Genomic DNA, 26485 nt, shown 5'->3' on the forward strand with positions numbered 1-26485 from the left:
TCTTACAGAATAAACAAAAAGCCTATATAGTCATCTGTTTTTCCAAAACATGGTGATTCAAATACATATATATTAAATGAACTCTAGAGGGTCACTACGGTTGGGTTTTGCTTTGTTTTGTTTTGTTTCCTTTAAAAGGGTTCTATATATTGCTCAGGCTTCAGGATACCGCATTTGATTATAAGAGGACTATGTATCACATAGGAATTAGCATCAGGCCAATACCAGGGCTACAATTCTGACTATGTTGATAAGCCAAATGGATCTTTTCTCCATAACCTATGCATTAATAACTGCCTTTCCAGTTTTCCTTTCATTGCAATGAATACTTTGTTCTTTTCCTTGAGTATTTTTTCGGTGGAGGAAATGTAGTCTGAGAATTATCATCTCTGAATATGGTATTGCACCTTTTAAAAATTTCACTGGAAGCCCATTTAACATATACTACAGGAAATATCCTTTGTCTAAAAGAAGACTCAGAATCACCTGGCTCTGGAGTAATTTGCTTTTTGAAAAGATAGTTTTCTTATCAACGGGTGAATGACTAGTTCTAAACAGCAATGCAAAATTAACTCATGCACAAATACAATCTTCAGCTAAAATTGCAGCTTATTTTGAAAGTTACAATTTAATGCTTTACTTTAGAAAATTTGATGGTCCCAACTTTAGAAAAAGGTTAGCACATCAGATTTAATCCACTGAAATCTGATACCATTCAATTAATTTCATTTAAATTAATTCAACTGCTGTACTAATAGTTTAACAAAATATAACCAATAATATTACTAAAAATGAAAGCAAAACTTTATTATATCATTAAAAGCCAGCCATATTTGATTTTATATTGGTTTTCTCAAGAAATAATGAACTTATTTGCAGAATGGAAACAGACTCACAGATTTTGAAAACAAATGGTTACCAAAGGGGACAGGTTGGAGGGGGTGGACTGGAGGTTTGGGACTGGCAAAATGCACACTCTAGTATTTGGAATGATTGGCCAACAGGGTCCTGCTACACAGAGAACTCTACCCAATATTCTGTGATAATCTATGTGGGAAAATAAAAAAAGAATCTGAAAAAAGAAATTTAAAAATAAAAATTCGATTTATTCCATGATGCTATTCAAAGACGAATTAAGCAAAAAACTACTTTAAAAAGCTTTAAAAAAAAAACTTATAAAAACACAGAAAAATACATTTAAGTGACACTCAGAGTTTAAATTCTTTTTCCCTCTTGAATATCAATTCACCAGAATTCTACGAGTCAATCTCAACCAAAACTCTTATTAAAGAGCCAATATTATTAAAGTTAGTCAAGCTGCTTTACAGTTAGTCAGGCTATTTTACTTACACCTCTCAAATAAAACCGGTATCCACGGGCATCACAGAAAAAGTCAGGGTAAGAGACCATCACATGATCAATAGCTCATTTATTTCCTTTGGCAGGTATCGAAGACCCCTACCCTGAAACATTTTATCCTAAAGACATTTTCTTAAATAAGTCCTTTCCTACTGGAGGTGAAACCTGGAAATACATAACTTTTCTGTACAAAAAAAAAAGTATGTTTGTTAAGCATCCATAGTTTTAAAAGCTGAATTACAGTAAAATCCAGTGAATTGCCCCTCAGCTACTTTGGAAGCTTTATATTCACATTTATAAAACAATTTCTTTTTACTTGGAACCTACTAGAAATGAAAAAATTTTGGAACAGTTTGCACTGAGCACAATGCCTAAGATAACTGTTCACTAATAGCTTTCTTAATCTAGTCCAAATGAATATAATAAAATTATAGTCCCACTATTTATATAAGGTTGGGGTCTGTAAGTAGATAAACATTTTGTTATTTCAGGGGGCATTAGATTATGCTGAGCCATATAAAATGCAAGATCAACCCAGAATTTGATCTGCCAATTTTAGGTAAGAATACTTGGCCAAATGTCAGGTTGGTTGCTTTGTCCTCCTCCAGGCAACATCAAACATCCAGTAAAATGAGTGAAGGGCTCTCCCTAGCTTCCTTTAACACCAAGTTCTCATGAATTCAGAAAAGACCTTCCTGAAAACCGCACATTTGAGAGTGAGGAATATCATTTAATGTAGAAAACACTGCACTGAGTTTAAGGGTTTTTTTTTTTTTCTTTTCCAAATGTTTTTGGTTCAAAGAAGAAGAATCAGGAAGCTGCTCCAGTCCTATGTGACTGCCCATATGTCCTCGAAGAACTGGCAAGTTGACTGATGAACCAAGGCCGTCAATAATGTAGAGGCAGGCACGGCAGGAGCTTAAGGGCAAGAAAGCCCCCTGCACCAACCCCCCAATAAGTAATAACTATTTTCTCAGTGACTATTATTTTTTCGAAGCCTGTATTAGAAATAACTACTATTCCTACAAGGGAAGAATATAGCATATGTAGAAAAAACACGGAAAAATTTCCTTGCCTGGATACTGATAAAAATAACTGTAAGAGGACAGACATGTTCTGTCTACTAAATAAATTCAACAGATTCATTATAAAATAAAAATCTTCCAGATATATCTAAAAGCTAATTGACTACAGCTAACAGATCTAGTTAAGGGGGAAAAAAAATCAAACATTCTTTATCACCTTGTACATGATAAAATCCTCATCTTCATCTCTGTAAAATACAGATTATTTCTTCTACAAAGTTAAGTGATTTTAGTAAGTGCTGAAAGTTACCTGTTGGTAAGTATAACTGTTCAGTTGGGCTTCAGAAATGTAAAGGAATAGCCATGTATGTGTTAGGTTCCATATGAATAAAAATTCAGTGTATACAAAAACACTGAATTAGCAGTGCACAGTCAGGAACTATGCTGATGAATGTATACTATGACTATTACAAGCTTAGGGAAGAAAACAGTCTTGGAAGTAATATTCCTTGATATCCAGGCAAGCTTTTATTTAAGAGAGGAAAGGCTGGTTGTTTCTAAAAGCAGGCAGCAAATAGCCAAACGGATTAAAATGAATACATAACAGTGTTGACCGTGGCAGTGGGTGACTAAACAGGCAAATCATGAGTCTTAAAGATGCCACATCAAGGGCTGAATTTTCTGACTAATTTAACAAGATATGATCCATAAGAATTATCTAAAGTTCGATTCAGATTTCTGCCGCTCATAGGAATTTACAGATTTCCTTCCTTAATGATAATATTATTTATCAAAATAAGTCTTTATCTCAGCCTAGTAATCTATGAAGAGATTATACCTTCAATTTTCTCCTCTTATGTATTTTGGGACAGATTACTTTAGGAAGTTAAAAATAACTCTAACATTATTAAATGGAAACACTTGGGCTAGTTTAGAAATTCCCCAACCTACCTATTGAAAATAAATCCTTTCTCTCTTTTTGAAAACAAGTAGCATAGGGATGGGAGCATCTATCGTATTCTGAAACATGTACATGATTAATTATGACTTTACACTTACACTAGGCAATAAATTTGGATCAAAACCCTCTTGGGGAGAAAAGGCTGGGAGGAAATTGAAAAGAACCTGAGCTTTAAGAGTCACAGCAAGAATCTGGAAGCTACATTATACTGTATTCATTAGCAATAGGGCCTTGGGCAAATTGCCTGTCTCCTGATTCTCTTTACTCATCATAAAAATGGGTATAATGACTATCCTGTAGGGATTCTGTGAGGATAAGAATGGAGCAGTTATCTCATCTTTCAACAACTTCTACACAGAAATAAGAGGAAGCTCTCACTGAAATATCAAACCATTCTTCTCTTAACGTACAACTATATCAGGAATCCTGAGTATGTCATAATAAAAGCAAAGACCATCAACTTTTCGGAATTCCTGAACCACTCTGAATGATGGGGAGAAGGGAGGTAATAGACATTTGCAAAAATCTGACATACAATTTCAAGAAATTGATGCGCTTCCTTAAAAGACTTTTATGGATGAAAAGAGAAAATCTCAAGTTAAAGAAACATGCTGTGTTTCTGACCTACTCCTAGCCTAATAATTTATAGCTCTAAAAAAAAAAAGGACATTATCCTTCCAAGTTAAGAGTCACAAAGTTTGCCACCAAACAGAAAAATTCATTTCCCATGATGGGACCAAAAGCTCTACTGACTTGCACTCAATTGGAGGTGCTGCTTGCTGTTATTTTGTCCCTTTCGTCACCACAGAAACAGAAAGCTTTCTTTCCTCCTTACCCTAGCAACATGACAAAACACAAATCAGACATGGTTTTAGAAAAAAAAAAAAAATCTAATCAGTGATTTTCTAATTCTGCTTTCTAGCAAGTGATTTAATAAGGTAAGCTCATTTATTCTTTAAATTTGAAGATTATTCTTTTTTTTCTTTTTTGTCTTTTTGCCATTTCTTGGGCCGCTCCCGCGGCACATGGAGGTTCCCAGGCTAGGGGTCGAATCGGAACTGTAGCCACCAGCCTCCACCACAGCCACAGCAATGCCAGATCCGAGCTGTGTCTGAGACCTACACCACAGCTCACGGCAACGCCGGATCCTTAACCCACTGAGCAAGGCCAGGGATCGAACCGGCAACCTCATGGTTCCTAGTCAGATTCGTTAACCACTGAGCCACGACGGGAGCTCCTGAAGATCATTCTTTTGACTTTTTTATTTAGCAACTTCAAGAATTATTCAAACCTCTTTCCTTATACTCTAATCACTTTCAAAATGTAAACTACTGAATATAAACTGCCTAGATGAAATAAAATCTATATAAGTCTAATACAAGCAAAAATAATTTAAAGTCAAAAAATATAACAATTCTTGTTAACATGCGTATATTAAAGCACATCTAAGCCACCTTCTAATATTTAGGAAATGAGTCTCATGCATTGTTCATACATGGTAACTACTATTCAACACTAATTGAACATATATTCTGAATTTCTAGAACATGAATGAGAATGAGACAACTGAATATTAATTACAAGTACCTTGACATAACAGATGTTAAAAACAAAACAAAACAAAAAAAACCAAACCAATCAATGACTAAATGAACAAATAACAAAGGAAAAAATATGGCTTGACTAAAAATTTGAACAATCCAGATTTCAAACTGAAACAGGAATGTGACTCAAACAAACCTGACAATACAAAATTGAGTTCAAGACAAAGGACAAAAAAAAAAAAAGGGAGTTACTTAAAAAACACATTTTTACTATATAGTTTTCTAAACCTAAAAAAAAAAAAATCAAAATGCCAATTAAAAATGAAACTATAGAAAAAAGGTCCAGAATCAATAGTTTATTTGTAATAGCTTTTTTAAAGTAAAGCCATATAAAGTGAAATAAATGATACTACAGCTCAATACATCAATAATAATTTGTTTCATTATCAAGAACTTAGTTTTTAAAATTTACTTAGTTCAACTTTAAAATTTTTCAAAAAAAACCCTCATATATTGACTTTAAATACAAACTACCAATAAAGCAAAGAGCAATAAAGAAGTATGTTGAAACTCTAAATATGATTTGTCTATTAAATGAAGTAAATTTTGAAAGGGAAGTTAACAAATTTTGAAAGGAAAGCTAATTTTAATAAGTATCAAAATAGGTACTTTTTGGATCCTACTTTCAAAATTATACCCGAATGAGGTGGCAGGCCAGGGAGATGGACACTCCCAGCTAGAATGACTTTATAAAAATATAATTTGAACTACTTGTAAGAATGACTTACACACAAAAAAATATGTATCTTCTGACACAGAAGTCATAGTTTTATTCTTTAATTGTATAAAACTTTTCAAAAAAATAAATAAATAAAGTGTTCCCACTGTGGCTCAGTGGTAACAGGCCCAACTAGTATCCATGAGGATGCGTGTTTGATCCCTGGCCTCGTTCAGTGGGTTAAGGATCCTACACTGCCATAAGCTGTGGTGTAGGTTGCAGATGCAGATGGGATCCCGTGGCTATGGCTGCAGTGTAGGCCTGCAGCTGCAGCTCCAATTTGATCCCTAGCCTGGGAACTTCCATATGCTGCAGGTGTGGTCCTACAAAGACAAAAACAAACAAACAAACAAAATAACAAAAACTTTTCCTTAGACTTTTAAGTTATAAAATATCAGTTCTACATTTAGCAAATTATTAAGAAAGAGAAATCATCTACATTTACCCATGTGGTACCTGAAAACTGAAAAACTAACCTTGATGTTTGAGGAAAAAGTTGAAATCAAATGGGAGATAAATACATCAGGAAGGCTAGGCTGGTTAACAAAGCTTGGAATATACTTGCCAGTTTATACGTTCCTTGTGATACTGCATCTTATTTGGACACACAGGCAGTATACTGGGATAGATAAGAATCTTATTTTAGATATACTGGAGTCATACTGCCAATAAGATATCTGGGTAGGTTATTTAAACTGTATTTGCTCCTGTCTCATCATCTATAAAATGCAAAAAATGTTAGCAGCTATCTCAACAGACTTACAGGAGATGATACACGCATTTAACACTGGGTACCACTGTGGTTGCCACAGGGGTGGGAGGGAGTGGGATGGACTGGGAGTCTGGGGTTAGTGGATGCCAACTATGACATTTAGAATGGATAACCAAGGAGGTCCTACTGTATAGCACATGCAACTATATTCAGTCTCCTGGGATAAAACACGATGGGAGATAACATCAGAAAAAGAATGTGTGCGTGTGTATATACATATACATATGCATATATATATATATATATATATGGCTGGGTCACTCTGCTATACAGCAGAATTAGCACAATATTGTAAATCAACTACACTTTAATTTTTAAAAATTAAAAAAAAAAAACACCCACCGGGGCATCAAATAACTACTTAGTAGTAGCATTGCTAAAGGCACTTACAAGGAAGACCCTAACATGGTTTGGGTAGAAGGTGAAAGCGTGAGGAAGGAGTTGAAAGAGTCGTATGTTTCAGTTAAGGAGTCGTCTAGCCTACGTATCAGTATCACTACAGCAAGAGCAGGACAGTCCACACAGCACATTTTTCCTTCCTCACTTATCAAGATGCTGAATGGGGAAACATTACGAAAGGTACCCCAGAAAGGGAACCCTGGGGTAATGGAAATGCCATGGATCTTGCTTTCTGTGGGGGTCACACGGTAGATGCAATTGCCAAAACCAAAAATACGAAATGCTTGAAAACGATGTGTTTTATTTTATGCTACTTACATCATCATTTAAAAAAAAAAGGCTCAAAAAAAAGTACTCACTAATTTTCTCACTGAAAAATGTGAGTTCCCGTCAAAATCAAGGAGTTCCCGTCATGGCGCAGTGGAAATGAATCTGACTAGGAACCATGAGGTGGCGGGTTCGATCCCTGGCCTTGCTCTCTGGGTTAAGGATCTGGTGTTGCCTTGAGCTGTGGTGTAGGCCGGCAGCTACAGCTCGGATTGGACCCTAGTCTGGGAGCCTCCATATGCCTCAGGTGCAGCCCTAAAAAGACAAAAGGCAAAAAAAAAATAAAATAAAAAATAAAAGATAATCAAGATAATGGCTATAATTCCCTGTGCTATACATAGGCCGTTGCTGCTTATCTTTTTATTCACAATGGTTTGTTTCTCTTAATCCCATACCCTTAGATCACCCCATCACAATCTTATAATAACTTTTAATAGAGCATAACCTGTAAAAATACTGAGTAACAAGGCTGATATTATGTAAATCAAGCATATTTCAACTAAAATATTTTTAAAGGTGCATAACCAAATCTATACTCATTATAAAATGAACTGCAGAATGATCTGATCTCATTCAAAACATTTCAGACAAAATATTTTTTTGTGTGTTTTAGGCCAGCAACTATGGCACATGGAGGTTCCCAGGCTAGGGGTCGAATCGGAGCTGTAGCTGCTGGCCTACACCACAGCCACAGCAGCGCAGGATCCGAGCCGCATCTGCGACCCACACCACAGCTCATGGCAACACCCGATCCTTAACCCATTGATGGAGGCCAGGGTTCAAACTATCATTGTCATGGATACTAGTCAGATTCCTTTGCGCTGCTCCACAACAGGAACTCCTCAGACAAGATATTCTTTTAACTTTTCAATCACAGGTGATGCACAAGAAATTCTCTGAGATCACAGACTAGTATAGAATCCCTCATTCTCATTTGCTGCACGATCTAGTAGTGGACATACATACTTCAGTCATATTTTGCCTGTTGTTCAACACTTAATGTTTGAGAACAGTCAGTAGAATATGTGCTTGTTTGTTTCACTGCTTGTCTTAGGTATACTGGAGGAGGAGGGCTTGGGGAAAAAATAGGACCGGAATTATAGTTTTCAAGTAGAAATCCCAAACCCAGCTTCTAGCTTTAGGACTAAAGGATGCACAGCAACGTTGGAAAAGCCACTTAAGTATTCTGTGCCTGTGATAATCTCCTATCACAGGGCTGTCATAAGGATAAAGTGCATGAATTTGTGCAAGCACTTTTAAAAGTCCAAGCAGTTTATTATTTCTAAGTGGAGTTGATGATATGATACTTCAGTCAAAGCCCAAATTTAATCATGACATTTATGTATGTTTTCAGGAAACATCCCATGCACATCTCATTTGAACTAGGGTGCCAAGTTCAAGGGGCAGAGAAACTGGTAGGTTACGCCTCCAAAAAAGAGGGGATAGAAGGGCGAGGTCTCCTCGACTACTAAACTTCCAGGGGTCTAGATTTCTGGGATTTGATCTTCCAAAACACCTGGTATAACCTAGTAAATTTAAAAAGGGAAACGAGGATATTGGGCCTAAATTAAGATGCATTCTTATGTCCTTCGTCTTGTCAACATCTACAAGGAAACCAACAGCCTCAGGAGTCCAGAAAGCTTTACTCCTACATTATCGTGGAATGGCAGACAGGCAATCAGCAAGCATTTACTGAATTCCTTCACAAATCTTTAGCGCACACCTCGTCGCCTTCCTCAAACTGCCTCCTTGCCAGGCACGAGTGAGAGCGAGGCCTAAATGTCTTCAGAACCTCCATCGCAACTCCCCCCCACTTCCATTCCAGGTCCAGCGCCCTCCAGCCATCACCCCCTTTCCAGCTCTCCCATCCCCAGGGCCGCCAGCCTCACCAGCTGTTCCCGGCGGCTGGAGCTCCGATCGGTTGGCGCCCGGCGGCCCCGAACATTAACGACACCCAGGAGCCTGGCCTCGAGGCTCAGGCCCGAGAACAGACTCCAACCACCACAGCACCAGCCCCTTCCCAGGAGCAGTTCAGCATTTTGAGCTGAGCTTCCGGAAGCAGACGGGAGGCGGAAACCGGAAGCCCGGAGCAACCATGGGTTCTCCTCCCCCTCCTGCTTCCTTCTCCGAGAATCTCCTCGTTTTTTCCCCAGAAGAGAGAGAAGCCAATGACCTGAAATGTTTCACAAGCAAAATTTCTTGACTTTCTTTCTAGCCTTCCGGAAATGGAAACAGAGCGGGGGGGAAAAATGTGGAGTAAACGAGAAGTTGCACCCCCCCCGGGACTAGCATGATGGTTTAGCCCAGTTGCCTAGGAGACCGAGAGTAACACCCATGGCGAAGCCCGCGAGCAGCGCTATGGCCACGTTAGCCCGGCTGCAGGCCAGGTCCGCGAGTGTAGCCCGCCAGTACTACTACAGAAACAGGTAGGTCATCGCCTGGCGGAGCGCGCCAAGGCCTGGCCTCACCCCAGCCTGTTCTTCCTCAACAAGAGCGACCTATGAACAAATTCCCTGAGTCAATGTTATCACCCACTTTTCTTCGTCATTCCTGGCCGGCAAACGTAATCACGGATTTGAAAGTGGTGTTAGCATGCAGGGGGATTATAGCTCAAGGGGGCCGTGGTTATCAGCTGGAGATGATTTGAGGAAAAATATACATTTTATTTATACTGGTAAATTAGTAAAAGGAAGGAATTTTTTGTTTTGGGGGGGTTGTTTTGGTTTTTTAATATCATCATTCGGCAGTTATCAAACGGTATCTATCCTCCCTGTACAAGTTTTAATGGCCTGACTAGGGTTGCCCACGCTCCCTAGCTGGGTGAATTCAGACTGTCCTCCATCTACCCGGGATTTTAGCCTCCATTATGTCACAAATATCATTGAACTCAACTGTTCTGTGACTCACTTGGCTTCCCAAAGTGACAGTATGGAAACTGTTTGACAAGAAAATCAGTTATCAGTATGTTAATTAATAGAAGAGGGCTAAGGAAGACACCAGCAGCCTTATCCAGCTCTCCATCCTAAACTTTTCAATGCCTCTGGAGATATTCCAGTTTAAGAGGGACTCCAAAGAAGTGAATCAGAGGGTGGGAGAATATGGTGACATGCCAGAACAATGGGAAAATGTCAATAAGACAGTATCTTGTTAAGCTGTTCTTACTCTAACACTTATCTCACCGACTGCATTCTCATAGCACTGTGTACTTCTCTCACAGCACTTAGCACAATATAATTTTACCTTCTGTTTGAGATAATATGCTATATATAGTGTCCCTCTTAAACCAGAAGTGGGGGTATGGCTCATCAATGTTTGGGTCTCCAGTGTCTGTCATGGTTTCTGACACATAATAGCTGCTGCACAATGTGTTCCTTATTCGTGTCGTTCATTTCCTCTGTATCCTTATTTAAATTCTGTGTCATCTGAAAGTTTCCGTTGTGGCTCAGCAGGTTACAAGCCTGACTGATATCCATGAGGATGCAGATTCGGTCCCTGGCTCTCAGTGGGTTAAGGATTTGAGCTGTGGTATAGGTTGCAGAGGCAGCTGGGTTCCCACGTTGCTGTGGATGTGGCGTAGGCCTCAACTGCAGCTCGAATTCCACCCCTAGCCTGGAACTTCCATATGCCACAGGTGTGGCCATAACAAGCAAAAATAACTAAATAAATAAATTTTGTCTCATTTGTCAGATGCTAATAGGAATGAATTCAAAATGTCCTTCCACTGAATTCCACTGAGTGTCTACCGAGTGGTATCTTGTTATATTATTTAGCTCCTATGTGTGTGTACTGGTGTTTCTCTTCATTATTGTCTGTACACTGGTCTTTTTGGAATGTGCGCAGTGTTTCACCTTTGCAGTTGTGTTGTGGTGCGTCGGGTTAAGGTTTGTTTGGTGTTGTCACTGTGGGGGCCTGGGTTGCTGCTCTCGTGTGGGTTGGATCCCTGGCCCAGGAGCTTCCATGTGCCTCGGGTATGAAAAGTTTCACCTTTGAATCCTACTGGCAATTTTTAAAAATTATTATTTCTTCAATCAGATTTAAGGCAGTCATGTATAATGTATATTATTAATATTGATCCTCCTTTGTCTGATGTGAGTTAATCGTATTATTTTGGACATTTCAGGGTTTTAAATAATTAGAACCCAGGAAGTTTGTGCTGGGTTTAGTTTCTTTATATTGATTATTGTAATTGATATACAGCCATGTTCACTGTCTTTTAAGTTACTTTTTAATTACTGTACCTCTCATGACTTCTTATATATAAGCTACATTTTATTCTATTTTAATGTTATTCAAATGGGAACTTATTTCTAACATTTCTTATGAGAACTTAATGTACTCAGATTTTCAATAATTTTATTTATGAGTTAAATATTCATTAAATACTGACAGAGCACCTATGATGTGCTAGGGGCTGTTCTAGGTATTGAGATTATAGCAGTGAACAAAAAAAGTCATGAGGGAGACAGAACATACGTAAAAAAAACTTCCTTGGGATAATTTTAACCAAAACGAAGAAGGGGAGGCAAAGAGGGAGCAAACTTCGTGTTTTAAACAGAGTGGTCGGAGGAGGCTCCTCTGATGGGTGAGGTTTGAGCAGGGCCCTGATGAAGGTGATTAAGCAGGCTGATCAGACAGGGTCTGAGCGCAGAGGCTCCAGAGCTGGAGCATCGTGCTACCCCCCGTCGTCAGGAGCCTGCGTGAATGTGTCGGAGGACAGAGTCGAGGCCAGATTATTTGGGGCTTGTAAGGCATAGTAAAGGTATGGATTCTACCCTGATTAAAACAGAACGTCGTAAGGGGATTTTTTTTAAGAGAGGAGTGACGTGCTCTGACTTATGCCTATGAAAAGCAATGATAAAAAACGAGAGATCCGCATACTGAGTGAAGTAAGTCAGAAAGAGAAAGACAATACAAGAATAGAGAACAGTCTTGTGGTTGCCAAGGGCGGGGAGTGGGGGGACTGGAAGTTTGGGGTTGGTAGATGCAAACTATGAATGGATAAGCAATGAGGTTCTACTGTACAGCACAGGGAGTTATATCTAATTTCTTGGGATAGACTATGATGAAGGATAATATGGGGAAAACAATGTGTATATATATATACACACACATGCCTGGATCACTTTGCTGTACAGCAGAAATTGGCACAACATTGTAAATCAACTATACTTTAATAAAAATAAATAAAGAAATTCACTGAGGCAAAAAAAAAAAAAAAAAGATAAAGAAAGCTCTGGGAGTTCCTGTGGTGGCACAGTGGAAACGAGTCTGATGACTAGTATCCTTGAGGAGCTGAGGATGCCGGTTTGACCCCTGGCCTCGCTCCCTGGGTCCAGGATCTGGCATTTCCATGAGCTGCGGTGTAGTCATAGACAATGCTCAGCTCCAGCATTGCTGTGGCTATGGTGTAGGCCGGTAGCAAGACCTCCAATTCGACCCCTAGCCTCGAAACTTCCTTATGCTGTGGGTGCGGCCCTAACAAATAAAAAGAGAAAAGACTCTGACTTACTTTTAAATTGGATAAAGCATTTTGATTTTGTTTTCTTTTTTCTGCTTTCCTCCTTCAATTTCATCATTTATCAGTTGAGGTCTTGGTGGCCTGTTTTGCTTGTTAGGAAAATTTAAGTCACATCTGCTTATATAGGAAAAAATAATATTTGAAATAATTTTAAGTTATTTATAGTTTCTAACTATGTATAAGCAGGAATTAATCTATGTCAAAATATATTTAATTGTATTATAGTTAATTTTAATTAACTTAGCTGAGGGGGAAAACGTGTGCAGAGGAGTATTGAGAAAGCAGTGTGCTAAGAGGGTGAGAAGTTCTGTACAGAATGTGGTGGAGGCCACGTGGCCACCTGTCAAATCTCCAGATCTCTCACCATCTGAAAACGGGCATGGGGAGTGTGTGAGGACAAGGAGAAGGGAATAGAAAGAGAAATCAATGCGACTGAATATATGCTGTGTGGGAGAACTCCATTAAATGCTTTCCCAACTATTATTTTATTTTGATATTCACAGTAATCATATGAAGTGATTTTTATTATTCCTACTTTACAGTTGGGGGAAATGAGATCGAACACGCGTATATTACTTGTTCGAACAATCAAAGATCTAATGATGTTTGATGCATCTCCGTCTGAAGCTAATGCTTGGAGTATAGGAACTGTAAATCATGTTCCTACATGAAGTTAAGGTCAAAAACCTAAGGTCTAGCCTGTCTTTCCCAGTTGAAGTGGAGGAAATGAGAACACCTGGTATGTCGAGGACTTTCCCGTCCAAGACCAGCGACGCCTGGGCTTCCCTACCTTGTGTCCCCCCGAAGTGTGGTGTTCCTTAAGTGGCCTGATTCTGGAATCCAGTACTCCCATCAGCTTAATCACTTTGTTTCTAACTCCAGCATAGTCAAAGGTTCCCGAGTGCATTCTTAGTCTAAGCAGTTGGTTTCCTGTCCTTGACTTTGGACGGTCGTCTTAGTCCTATGAACCTAAGTGAGGAACAGCTTGGTCAGATAGGCAAGAGTCCCTTCCTCTGATTCTAATAAATTGCTCATTTTTCTATTACGGTTGTATGCAGTTCTGACCATTAAAATTTAGGATGGCTTCTGCCAAGCATACGAGGATGATTTATGCCAGCATGCAGGAGCAATTGAAGTCCTAATTCTGTGTTACTTAAGCTCTTAAATGTAAACGCTTACCTTACTTAAACCCTTTAAGTATCAGGTTTTTTTATCTGTAAAAGAGGCAATAATGCCTATTGACATATTAACTAAGAAGATAACATGATTGTCTGGCACATTAATTAGCATTCAGTAATTTTATAATATTAAAAGAAATCACAGTAGGAGGGCAAAGGATAAAATGCATTTGAACAACTCAGTAGAGGTAGAAAGAGCAGTTGATAAATTTGGTATCTATTTCTGAGTATTTTTCTCTTTAAAAAATTTTGGCATATTATGTACATGTAATAAAGTACATAAACTCTAAGTGTGTAGCTCAACAATCTTTACACAACATGTATAACTGTGTAACCATCACTCAGATAAAATTCTTGGGTTTAAAAGTTTTTATAAATGAGCTATAAAAGGAAATGTACTTAATAATAAAGAATATGTTTTGAAAACCAATAGCCAACATCATACATATTGATGATATACAGTATAGATGGTTCCATTTAATTTAAAAACAAGACAAAACACATGAATTTTACTATTTGGAACTTTTTTCTGGAAATTGTAGCCAATACTGTAGTAAAAGAGAAAAAGAAAGTTATTAGTAAGTCTTGGAAGGGAAGAGATAAACTTGTTGTTGGTTACAGAAATTATAGGGTTAAGAAAATGCAAGGTAATCTATTTAAAAAAACTCTTAGAAATAAATTAATCTGGTAAAGTGTCAGATCACAAAGTAAATTTAGAACAGTCAGTAACTCTTCTAGGTACCAGCAATAACTAGATGAAAAAGTAGGTCAGAGGATGTACTAAGCATTTATGTATATTTTTTCTTTGATTCCACGCAAAATACAGTTCAGTGTAAAAAAATTTAAAGAAGAAATCTGCAAAATTTATAAACCAAAACGCGTGTAATTAGTGGACCAGTAATTTTGAAAAATTTCTAGTAAACAACTTCAGTAGGAAGAGAGAGAGATGGGAGTCCAAGCCTGCAGCTCTTGTTGTTGTTGTTTTTCTTCCTTACACATCTGTGTTTGGACAACTCAGTGATAAAAATAAGGGAAGCACAGCAATAAGGACCAGGAACCCAGCTGCTTAGAAAGAATTCTCCCTTTGGTAGAGGCCACAGATGATTCAGATGCTGGTGGGACTTTTGGATATCCAAAGTGTGTCTCCAAAATCTGCTACCAAAAGTTTGAAGAATCACTTTTTTGGGGGGGTGCGTACCTGTGGTGTATGGTTCCTACACCATACACCCCTAGTTCCCAGGCTAGGGGTCAAATTGGAGCTATAGCTGCTGGTCTACACCACAGCCACAGCAACGTGGGATCTGAGCTGTGTCTGCAGCCTACACCACAACTCACGGCAATGCCAGATCCTTGACCCAGTGAGCGGAGCCAGGGATCAAACCCAAGTCCTCCTGGTTACTAGTTGGGTTTGTTACTACTGAGCCTTAAGGGGAACTTCAAGAATCACTTCTGAGAATGAGTGGCTTCTTTTCTTTGACTACAAGTATCTGTCAACATAAACAGGAAGAGAAAATCCACAAGCCATTCAAGGGGACTTTAGTTTGGAGGAAGGAGATTAGCTAAGAAACCAGAACAGGTAGCTACTGTGTAGTTAGAACTGATAGAGGACACAGACGTAAAACTTAATAAAAATATGAGAACTTTTAGAGAAATGAAATTAGAGAAAAATTGCTGGAACCAATTTTGGTTTTAGTTTAAAAATGTAATAAATGAATTAAAAATAGAGTAGTCGGAGTTCCATCATGGCTCAGTGATTAACGAACCTGACTAGTATCCATGAGCATATGGGTTCCATCCCTGGCCTCGCTCAGTGGGTTAAGGATCTGGTGTTGGCGTGAGCTGTGGTGTTGGTCACAGATGAGGCTCGGATCCCGTGTTACTGTGGCTCTGGCGTAGAGTGGCTCCAATTGAACCCCTGGGCTGGAAATCTCCATATGCTGCAGGTACGGCCCTAAAAAAGATAAAAAATAATAGAATAGTCACAACTGAAATGTAGATGTTTTCATGAAAGAAACATGGTGGATGTATCTAGAGATCTTAGTATGTGAATACGAATAACTGCAGAATCTGGAGTGAAGTGAGAAGGAGCTAGATGGGTAATAAAGAGACTAGACGATTGAAGTATGAGGTAAATGACAAAGCCCCCTGGGAGATCATTCTGGCAGAGTACTTTAAGCCTGGCTGTGGGATAGTCTTGTTGAGAAGCTTGAGATTTATTTTATAAAAGTAAATTATATATTTATTAATTATAGTATATATTTAATATATATTAATTATGTATTTATTATATAAAATAAATATATTAATTATAATATAAAATATAAAAAATAAATTATATATTAATTATAATATATAATATATATTAATTAATAATATATATATTATTAATATATATAATAAATTTATTTATTATATAAAATAAATTACATATTTATTAATTATAATATATTTAATATATGGTATTGGATATTTATTAATTATGATATATATTTAATAATTATGTATTTATAAATTAAATATTTTATAAAAGAAAGCTGTAAAGAGTTTTTAAGCAGAGGAATAACACTCACAGCACAGTATTGGAATATAGTAGCTGATTAAGAAATGTGTCCAGGGAAACAAACAAACAAAAAGAAATATAAAAGAAAACATTCCTAAAGTGAAGAATGAGTATTGCTTTGAATTGAAAGGACTGAATCCTAGATAGATTCTTTTTTAAAGGACATAATCCTCAGATATTATCTGGAAAAATTCCAAGGCTACATAAATTTCACAACCTTCTTATATAGACAGGAAAGAAAAAAAAGTGATTTGTTAAGGAAAGAATCCAGCTTTGGATGGTTCGTGTGCAACACAGGGACCTAGAACAGATAACATCCACAAATCCTAAACCCAGGAAAGATCTTATGGATTTTTTTGGGATGAAAGCTCATTTTAGACATACAAAGACTCAGAGTTTTGTTATCCGTGTACCCAACCTCAGGAAATGTGTTCCAGAAAGTACTCTGTGTAATCAAATGAAAGTTAGAACAGAGGTTTGGAAATAGGGGAAAAACAAAAAAAGTATCAGAAACCACGAGGCCCGATTATACATGTATGCAGTATTTATAGTTAAAGGTAGATAAGCATTATGTTACTGAGATGAGATACCCCTTATTCTATGCAGTTAGAGGAATCCAATGGGCACTTTCAGTATTCTTCCTAGACATCCTGGTACAAGTTCAAAAATTATTAGTACATTTTTGATCTCCAAGCAGTTACAAGCAGCAGCCTTGCTAATTGTCTCACTATACATAATGCTTGTCCTTCATTATCCATCTTCTGTTATCAGTTACCCCTCCACACTTCTGGCCTACATGAAGACTCTTTGATGAGCAGAAAAACTTCCCCATTGCCTCCCTGTCACTTAGTCCCAGACCCAATGCCATGTGTTTTAGGTTTATGATAGTGTCTGTAGTACTTACTGTCTTTCAGTTTTCAAGTTTTATGTAGTCAAATTAGTCAATCTACTTCTCTGGCTTTAGGGGTTTGAATAGTCTTTCCCATTCCATGATTATAGAAAAAATTCTCTGTTTACTAATAATGTGTTAAACGTTTTATTTTATTTTTCTTCACTCTTCATGCAATTGTATTTCTGTGCATGCATTGTGTGAGACAAGACGTTAACTTTTTCTATACAAATGTAATTGTCTTAGCACCATTATTGAACAATCTACACTTTCTTTACTAGTTTAAATGTTGCAAAATAAGTAAATAAAAGGGGTAAAAATTGCACAGGAAGAAGTGAAATTGTCTTTATCCACTGACAACACAGTTGTATGCATACAAAACTCTAAACCACCTACAAAAAATAATTTAAAAATAAAAAATAAATGTAGCAACTTTTCAGGATATAATACATAATACATAAATTTTTAATATAGTAGCATTGAGCAATTAAAATTTGAAACTACAAAAGTAATATAATTTACAGTAGGATCAAAATGCATATGGCTTCATCTTTTGACCCTAGGAAAATATCTCATGTGCACAATTTGTGCACAAGATTATTTTGGGTACCGGTTTGTATATAAGGGCACTCATTGAAGCTGTATGTCTTATAGGAAAAACACAGCAAAGATTTTATATTTGTAACTAGTCTGGCTAAGTAAGTCAAGGCATATGCACATGATGGAATATTAAGTAGAAAAATAAAAGAGTGAAAATTTTTATAAGTAATGACATAAAAATCTCTAAGATAGTAAAAGAGGAGGTCATAGAAAATATATAATACATTTAGCATGAAGTTTTTATGTATAAATACACAGTGCCACAAAACTATGGATCTGGAATCATGTAACAAGCTGTTAACAATGATTACATTTTAAAAATTGGAGGATAATGGAGACTGAAATGGAATCAGTTTTTTCTATTTTTCTGTATGGTTTATAATTTTTTTTTTTGTCTTTCCAGGGCCACACCTTCAGCACATGGACATTCCCAGGCTATGGGTCAGATTGGAGCTGTAGCTGCCAGCCTCCACCACGGCCACAGGAACATGTATGGTTTAAAATTTTATATTAAGTATTGGATATTCATGTATTATTTATGAAATAAATAAATAGGAAAAATTGTATTCTAAGGCAGGAGTTTTATTCTTAAAGTATAAAATTAAACATATAAAATAAGTGGCCATGAATATGTAACTGTACAAAACTTGCCCTCACACCACAAAGAATTAGAAGATTGAATGAAATATATGAAAATTTACTTTTAGATGTTGATAAAACAGTGCAGGATTGGTATCTTTCAAATAAAGGAAACAAATGAGATTATCCAGATAATTGTGCCATCGTTATGCCTGGAGGTAATTTCTGAACAAAATCTAAACTCTCAATACCATAGCAATTAGGGTGTCTAGCATCTTTTTATGAATTACTAATAGGACAAAAGTATAGTAAACTGTGACTTAGGACAAAGAGAAAAAAGGAATCAGTTAATGGAAACAGTGCCAGAAATACAAAGATAATAAAATTGACAGACGAGAATTTTTAAATAGTGGTTCAAAACATCCTTAATTAAGGACTTATACGAAAATATGTGCATAATGGGAAGTTAAAATGAACATATATAAGAAGCAAATGAAACTTTTTGAGTTTTAAAAAACCATGATATCTGAAAGAAAAAAATCCCTAGGAGTTCCCGTCATGGCGCAGTGGTTAAGGAATCCGACTAGGAACCATGAGGTTGCGGGTTCGGTCCCTGCGCTTGCTCAGTGGGTTAACGATCCTGTGTTGCCAGTGAGCTGTGGTGTAGGTCACAGACGCGGCTCGGATCCCGCGTTGCTGTGGCTCTGGTGTAGGCCGGTGGCTACAGCTCCGATTGGACCCCTAGCCTGGGAACCTCCATATGCCGTGGGAGCGGCCCAAAGAAATAGCTTAAAAAAAAAAAAAAAATCCCTAGATGGCCTTAATATCAGATTAAGGTGTCGCAAATAAAAGATAAGTAAATTTGATGACATAGCAAATATTTATTATTTCATAGAGTTTTCTATAAATGTCAATTAGATCAAGTTGGTTGGTAACTGTTGTTCACATTTTCTATATTGTTATGCTTTTCTGTATGGTTGTCCTTCAGTTATTCAGAAGACATGAATTATTCAGAAACATGTTGAAATTTGCAACTGTAATTGTAAATTTACCTATTTCTCTTTTTAGTTTTGTCAGGCTTTGCTTCATGTATTTTGAATCTTTGTTATTAGGCATATGCATATTATTATGCATATTAGGCATAGGCATGGTATTAAGCATAAAAATGTTCATTTATCGAGCAGATGTAATAAAATTATATTTGCTCAATAAACTAACATTTTTGTCATTATAAGATGGTGTCCTTATGCATGATAATTTCCATTATTCTGTCTACTTTAAATATTAAGACTATGTTTCAAACTATGAAAAGTATTTGAAAAAATTAAAATCATATTGGATGTGATTCTTGTGTGTGTATACAATCTCAAACTTATGTAAAACTTACAATGCAGTATTGACAGACTTCTTTCAAAAACCATATGGAGGTCGGTTGCAGTCTGACTGCCCAATGCCTTCTGAATTCTTTTTCCGAATAGAGACATTCTCTGTTTTACTACAATTCATCTGCCAAAGGCAAGAAATTAACATTGGTGTGTTTCTATCATCTCATCTTCCGACTCCAGTCAAACTTTGCCAAGTGGTCCAATAACATTATTCATAGCAAAAGGATCTTTTTGTTTTTTCTCTAGTTATCTTTAACATGGAACATTTTCTCAGTTTTTCTTCAATTTTCATGACCTTGACACCTTAGACGGTCACGGATCAATTAGTTTGTGGAATTTTCCTCCATCTAGGATTGTCTTATTTTTTTCTTCTATTGGATGCAGGTTATGTGTCTGAGTCAGAAATATCACAGAAGTGATGCCCTGAACTTCTCAGTGCATCCATCCTGCTAGGTTGGCATGATTTTGCTTTGTCCAGTTACTGGTGGAGTTCTTCTGGCTGTCATTTTCCACTAGGATGTTCTTTTTTCCTTTGTGACTAATAGGTATTTTTTAAAAGCAGATCATTAGAAACTGTGTATGTATCCTGCTCCTCATCTAACTTTCAATTTATTTTCTTATTTACGTTCTATGGACCCATATGTTCCTATTTTATTTAGTGGGTTAAAATCCATTAGTCTTATTATTTATTTTCATGCTAGCATTGTACCAGATTTGTCCCGTGGGAGCCACTGAAGCTTCCTTCTGTATCCTGATCATGGTAATACTTTCTTATTTTCTGACACACAAAATTCCAGTCTAACCTTTTACTTTTCCTGTCCCAGCTCTGGAGTTATCCTTTTCTTCAAGGACGTCATCTTTCTTTTAGTGGAAGCCTATGACTTTGGGTGTTACTGTTCTCTGGCCCTCTCACGTGGACAGAACTAGAGAATGTGTGTATGTATGCATTCGCACATGGCTTGTATCGATTATCTATCTACCTGTCTGCTTGTCTGTCTACCGATCTGTCTACCTATCCTTCCATTCATCCATGTATATGTTGAAATCCATGAGTTACATTGACAACTGTATTTCAAATCTAGTGCTACAGGGTTCATTCTAATATTTTTCCCTTTTCTAACAGCGAGAAACCTGGCTCTCTTTCTTTTCAATATATTCACTTATTTGACCAGTCTCCCTGTATGTAACCAAACTCCTATCTCTGTAACTGCAATTCCTTTTAGGGATATCGCTTTTCACCCAGTGTGGGATCTGCCTCTCTATGCTGACCTGACAGCTCCCAGCCAACTTGGATACCTTTTTTTTTTTTGATGACTCTTGGGCTCTGATTCCCTGTGCTGGCTGTGTTCCTATGTATACCCTTTTATCAACCTTTCTCCACACCCTAAAGCCAGGCTTCTTCTCCATGGGCACACTCTCCTTACTCTGACTGGACATCCTACCCCAGGCTGTCCCCCCATTTGGATGCCCATCTTACCCCACATAGGCTCTGATACCCATGCTGAGCCATGGGGTCTGCCCCCATCCCCCAGGCTTGACTTTCCTTGCCTACTGCTGATATCTTTAGGACGCAGTTGTTTAGAAAAGCAAATGAAGAGAAGTGAGAAGGAAGATGAGGAAAAGTAAAAATAAAATATTTTAAGAGTGCACCAACAACATACACCTACATGACAAACTATGGCATTTCCTACTTTATGATCTAATACTTAGATGTTTGCAATCCACGACTCATTGGGTTGTGAAGTAATAATAATGAGGACTATTAGTGAAAGACAGAATGTGTCTTCTACCTTCTAATATGTTGTATTTCTCATCATCAGGTAGTTATTAACCTCTTATTAGTGACATGGCTGATAATCAGAACACAAAGTATAAATTAGTGTAATTTCTGCCTTTAAGGAGCTTGAAATCCTTAAGATCTAATAGTGAAGTTATATGGAAAAAATAATCATTTAACACATCAATGTATCTTAGAGCACAAGACATAATATTGGAAATTTATTCCTGATATCTAAAATAGCTACAAGTTACATGATAATGAGAAGGAAAAGAGTACTGGGGTTTTAATGTAATATTTATTCAGTAGCTAAGGTCAGACTAAGCACAGTATGTTGATGTGTAAAATGAATATTTTTTGCATATGATTGGAAAAATTCTTAACCACACATTTTTTCATTTTTTATTTATTGTCAGATATTTTCTGGCCACTAATGATACATGTGAATATAGTGTTATCCAGGGTTATACTACTTATTTCTAGTTGATGATTAAGTGACTGGAAACTTCCAGCTTTTTCTTCAATGTTTTATTACATTCCTGGTAATACTTTTGGTTTTTCATCATTATTAATTCATTTAGTATTCATTGTGATAATACTGATCATAATAAATTTATTTCAAATTCATGTAGATGTCATATTTTATTCACTGCTATAGGATATTCATTGTAATTTGAAACTAATTAATATACCATTAAAATAAAGTGTTACCCACATTTTTCATTTTAAACATAAAATGTCTAACAGTTCATGACATATTGTATTGAGCATTCGGCATCCCTGTGGTAACCCAAGTATCTGTAAATTTCATTTTTAAGCAGTTAAAAAAAAAGGGCAACTGAGAAAATGTGTATAGAAGTCAAATTTTAGCACATAAGTTTAAAACTTAGCAAGTTAACGACTGGTTTTTTAAGAACGTTTCCTTTTAATCTGATTTAATGTATGGTTCTTATTAGTGTAGTATGTATGCTTTTATTTAGGTAACTGTTACAGAAATCAAAGATTGTTAATACCTCCAGAAAGAAATTATTTATTTTTCCACTTGATGAGGTATTATATGTTAGCACTGTTAGAAGAGTTAAAACTCATAAACGGAAGGGATCATTTCCTTGCTACTTCCACGGTTCTGAGGACAATTTTAAGCAAAGGGATAAGCTCAGACTAATGCATTCTTTGAAAAGGAGTAGTAGGTGTATCTGTCTACACTGTATCTTTTCTCCCTACTTTGCAGAGGTAGCTAGCTGTTGATTGTTGGTGATGGAGGGGAAAAAATGTTTTCAGTAATTTAAATAGAGTACAGTTGACCCTTGAACACCATGGACTTGAACTGCCCAGATCCACCTGTACTCAGATTTTTTTTCAACAAACACATTCCGGTGCAATCTCCAGTTGACTGAATCTGTGGATGTGGAATCACGGACAGGGAGGGTGAAAAATTACACATGGATTTTTGACTCCCTAAGGTGTTGGCTTCTTTCACACCCACATGGTTCAAGTGTTAACTGTGTACTTAAAACTGAAAAGCAGGAGTTCCCATCATGGCACAGTGGAAACGAATCTGACAAGGAACCATGAGGTTTCCGGTTTGATCCCTGGCCTCATTCAGTGGGTTAAGGATCTGACATTGGGTTAAGGATCTGACATTGCCGTGAGCTGTGGCGTAGGTCGCAGACGTGGTTTGGATCTGGCATTGCTGGGGCTGTGATGTAGGCTGGCAGCTGTAGCTCCGATTCGGCCACTAGCCTGGGAACCTCCATATGCCCCAGGTGCAGCTCTAAAAAGCAAAAAATAAATAAATAAATAAATAAAACTGGAAAGCAGATCTGCTATAATCATACTAAATAGTAATGATAAAAAGGGTTAAATAACCACAAGAAATTGTTTTATCCAATTATCATGAATTTGGCCCTACATCAGGCATTTTGAATAAAATTTTTCTTTCCCTCTTTACATTCTATCTTCTTTGAATTGTGTGCTCTACTAGATATTGTGTTGCTTTAGCTTTTCTATTTTTGCCCTAAATGTCATTTTATATCCTGCATCTTATATCTTATTATTGGCTGGAATAAGATGTTTAAAGAAAAATGAGATCTTCCCTCTAACCCTGCAACCCTTTCAAACAGTGGCCTTGTTTTCAAGGCATTTGCCACTGCTTAATTATGTTCTTCCTTCCTGATACCGTTAACTTCTATGGCACTGCAAAATACTTGTCTCTTCTATCTGGGTCTTTTTCCCCCTGCTTATTTAACATCTTGTATTGCAAATCTTTTTGAACCAGAGACTGCTAAACTTTAGAGATGTGTGGTGCTGGGGCCACAGTTATGATATTCAGGAATCTAATTCATCTTAATATTAAACACAAAATTCTGAAAACCAGTTAAGAAAGAACCTTGCCTTCTGCCTTGGCTTCAGCTGTAACTTATCATATCTTCCTGTTTTCCTCTCTTCCATCCTTCCACAGACATCAGTTTAGCTCCTCCTGTTTATCAAACACTTTAGTACATATTTGGATATAGATATGAATAAAAGGTGAACCTAAGTCTCAAGAAGATAAATTTTATAATTAGTTTATAGAAGAAATTTCAGAATACTATAAGGATATGTCTTTCTGAAAGTCGTAGTAGCAAAAGTCTTTTTAAGAAGAGGGAGTAGTTTTGTGATAGTCTGAGGTCACGGGAGCACATGGCTATTCTTAGAACTATAGGAGTAGAACGTCTCTATCAGAAGTGGAAATGAATCTGACTAGGAACCATGAGGTTGCGGGTTCAATCCCTGGCCTCGCTCAGTGGGTTAAGGATCCGGCATTACCATGAGCTGTGGTATAGGTCACAGATGCGGCCCGGATCTGTTATTGCTGTGGCTCTGGTGTAGGCCAGAGGCTACAGCTCTGATTAGACCCCTAGCCTGGGAACCTCCATATGCCATGGGTGCAGCCCTAAAAAGACCAAAAAAAAAAAAAAAAGTGGTAGAAGAAAACATGAGGGATTAACTCTGAGTCAGAGCCGGGATGACTGACATCCTAAGGGCTTCAGGCTATTCAGAAGACCTGGGGTGTTTTGTGGAGTTGCCATGAAAGGGTTTTAGGAAAAAATTTGACTTGATTACATTTATGTTTTAGAAAGACCATTCGAACCAATAGGTTGAAAAATGGAATACAATGGAAGAAGACTAGTGTGTAGGAAATAATTCTTTCATAATTAATTAATCTTAAAAAGGTGAAGATTAATGCAGAGAATTGCTTTGCAGTAGATAATATCACCAAGGAGAAATGGCTTGCAGAATGAAGAGCTCTTCTAAGAAAAGAAGAATAGAGTCTGGATATGTGTGGAGGAGGGATGAGAGGAATTACTTTAGATATGTTGAATTTGAGGTAACTGTCAGTATCCCAGAACAGATGTTAAGATGTTTTAGGTAAACAAATCTGGAGAGCTGCCTATCCTTTTAGAACCCACTCAAATGCTGCTTTTGATTCCCATCTTTCCTTACTCATTATTTCCTAAAAAAAAATCTCTTTTCTTCTGAATTTTCTAGATCTTACTTCTCACATGGTATTTTACTTTTCACATACTTTTATTTACTATTGCTGTTATTTTTCAGTTTTATTAGTTTGTAATCTTATGCCTGAATGCACAGAATATGTCATATATGCATCTTGGGTTCTAATATTGTGCTAAAAGTGATATCAACATCATGGCAGTGCAAGTTTTTTCTTTTAACTTTTTTCTCTCTACTTTGATTTAAAACTAATCAAACATCCACAATCAGAAAACAAACAAAAAGACAACAACAACAACAACAACAAAACAGCAGGCACCTCTGCACAGGATACTAGGATACCTGCAATATCCATCCAGACCTGAAAGTGGATGGATTGGGCTGCAAAGGAGGTGGCAAAGCAAGAGAAGTGGCATCAGATCCAGTGGCAACAGAGGTGGATGTCAGAAAAGGTGAAGGCCAGTCTTTTAGTGAGTTGGCACAATCTTTCACGAAGAGGAGGTGGAAGATGAAGTTAGTGAATGGGGGTTTACCAGCCACATGTGTTGCAACCAGAGGGACCGCTTGCTCTTTCTCTCAGGACACTCAGTGACTAAAGGAGGGAAAGGGAAATAGGCATACCACAAAAACTGAAGGAAAGCATATTTTTTCTGCCCCAGAAGGCCAGAGGACTGCCTATAGGCCTCTGGGATGCCTCCCTACCTGCTGCCTCCCATCCCCCAATTAAGGATCACTCTCCTGAGCTATGGGCACACTCAAAGCCCCAAAGTACACATCTCTCTGGACTCCACCACTGCCCTTTGCTTTATTTTTTATATGGGTTCCCAAACTTAGGAGTGAGTTATCTCCAGGAAAAGGAACCAAAAACTTGTGTTTATAGCACCACCTTCTGGAAAACAAAATGAAGACTCCTAATTACCAATCTGTTGAATGGTTAGAATCAGAACAAACAAAGAGCTGCCAAAATAACAAATGCATTTGCTATTTCAAATGCAGCAACACAGATACTTTCCATCAGATACCATGAACAGTTACAGTCATGTAGTATTACAAAAAGAAAATGAAAAATTTCCAGCACCTGAATGCAGAGTCATGGAATATTATGATCTAAATAATAAATATTTGAAATATATGGTATGAGGAATTCAGTGAGCTATAATAAAACTCAGGCAATACAATAGACAACAGTAAAGTGAGGTGGACTTCAATACCACACTATTAGCAATGGATAGATTGTCCAGGTCAAAAATCAATAAGACAAGATTGGACTTAAACAACATTTTATAAGAAATGAACTTGTTAGACATATAAAGAATACTCTATCCAACAGCAGTAGAAT

The 26485-nt window shown here is 37.2% G+C and overlaps 2 protein-coding genes across 6 annotated transcripts in view; one reads left to right on the forward strand and one right to left on the reverse strand.

Moving 5' to 3' along the window:
* GPATCH2 (G-patch domain containing 2) overlaps window positions 1-9223 on the reverse strand; it is a 176725-nt gene extending 167502 nt beyond the window's left edge. For all 5 annotated transcript variants that reach the window (XM_047755620.1, XM_047755621.1, XM_047755622.1 and 2 more), the window contains exon 1: window positions 9055-9223. In XM_047755620.1, the coding sequence (XP_047611576.1) occupies window positions 9055-9110 (56 nt within the window). In that variant the 5' untranslated portion in view covers window positions 9111-9223. The remainder of the gene's footprint in view (window positions 1-9054) is intronic.
* Window positions 9224-9496: 273 nt separating this feature from the next.
* Window positions 9497-26485, forward strand: part of SPATA17 (spermatogenesis associated 17) — a 296172-nt gene continuing 279183 nt past the window's right edge. The window contains exon 1 of the mRNA XM_047755013.1: window positions 9497-9591. Within this exon, the coding sequence (XP_047610969.1) occupies window positions 9500-9591 (92 nt within the window). The 5' untranslated portion in view covers window positions 9497-9499. The remainder of the gene's footprint in view (window positions 9592-26485) is intronic.

The sequence above is a fragment of the Phacochoerus africanus genome, chromosome 12 (assembly GCF_016906955.1).
Source record: "Phacochoerus africanus isolate WHEZ1 chromosome 12, ROS_Pafr_v1, whole genome shotgun sequence".
NCBI classification, from domain to species: domain Eukaryota; kingdom Metazoa; phylum Chordata; class Mammalia; order Artiodactyla; family Suidae; genus Phacochoerus; species Phacochoerus africanus.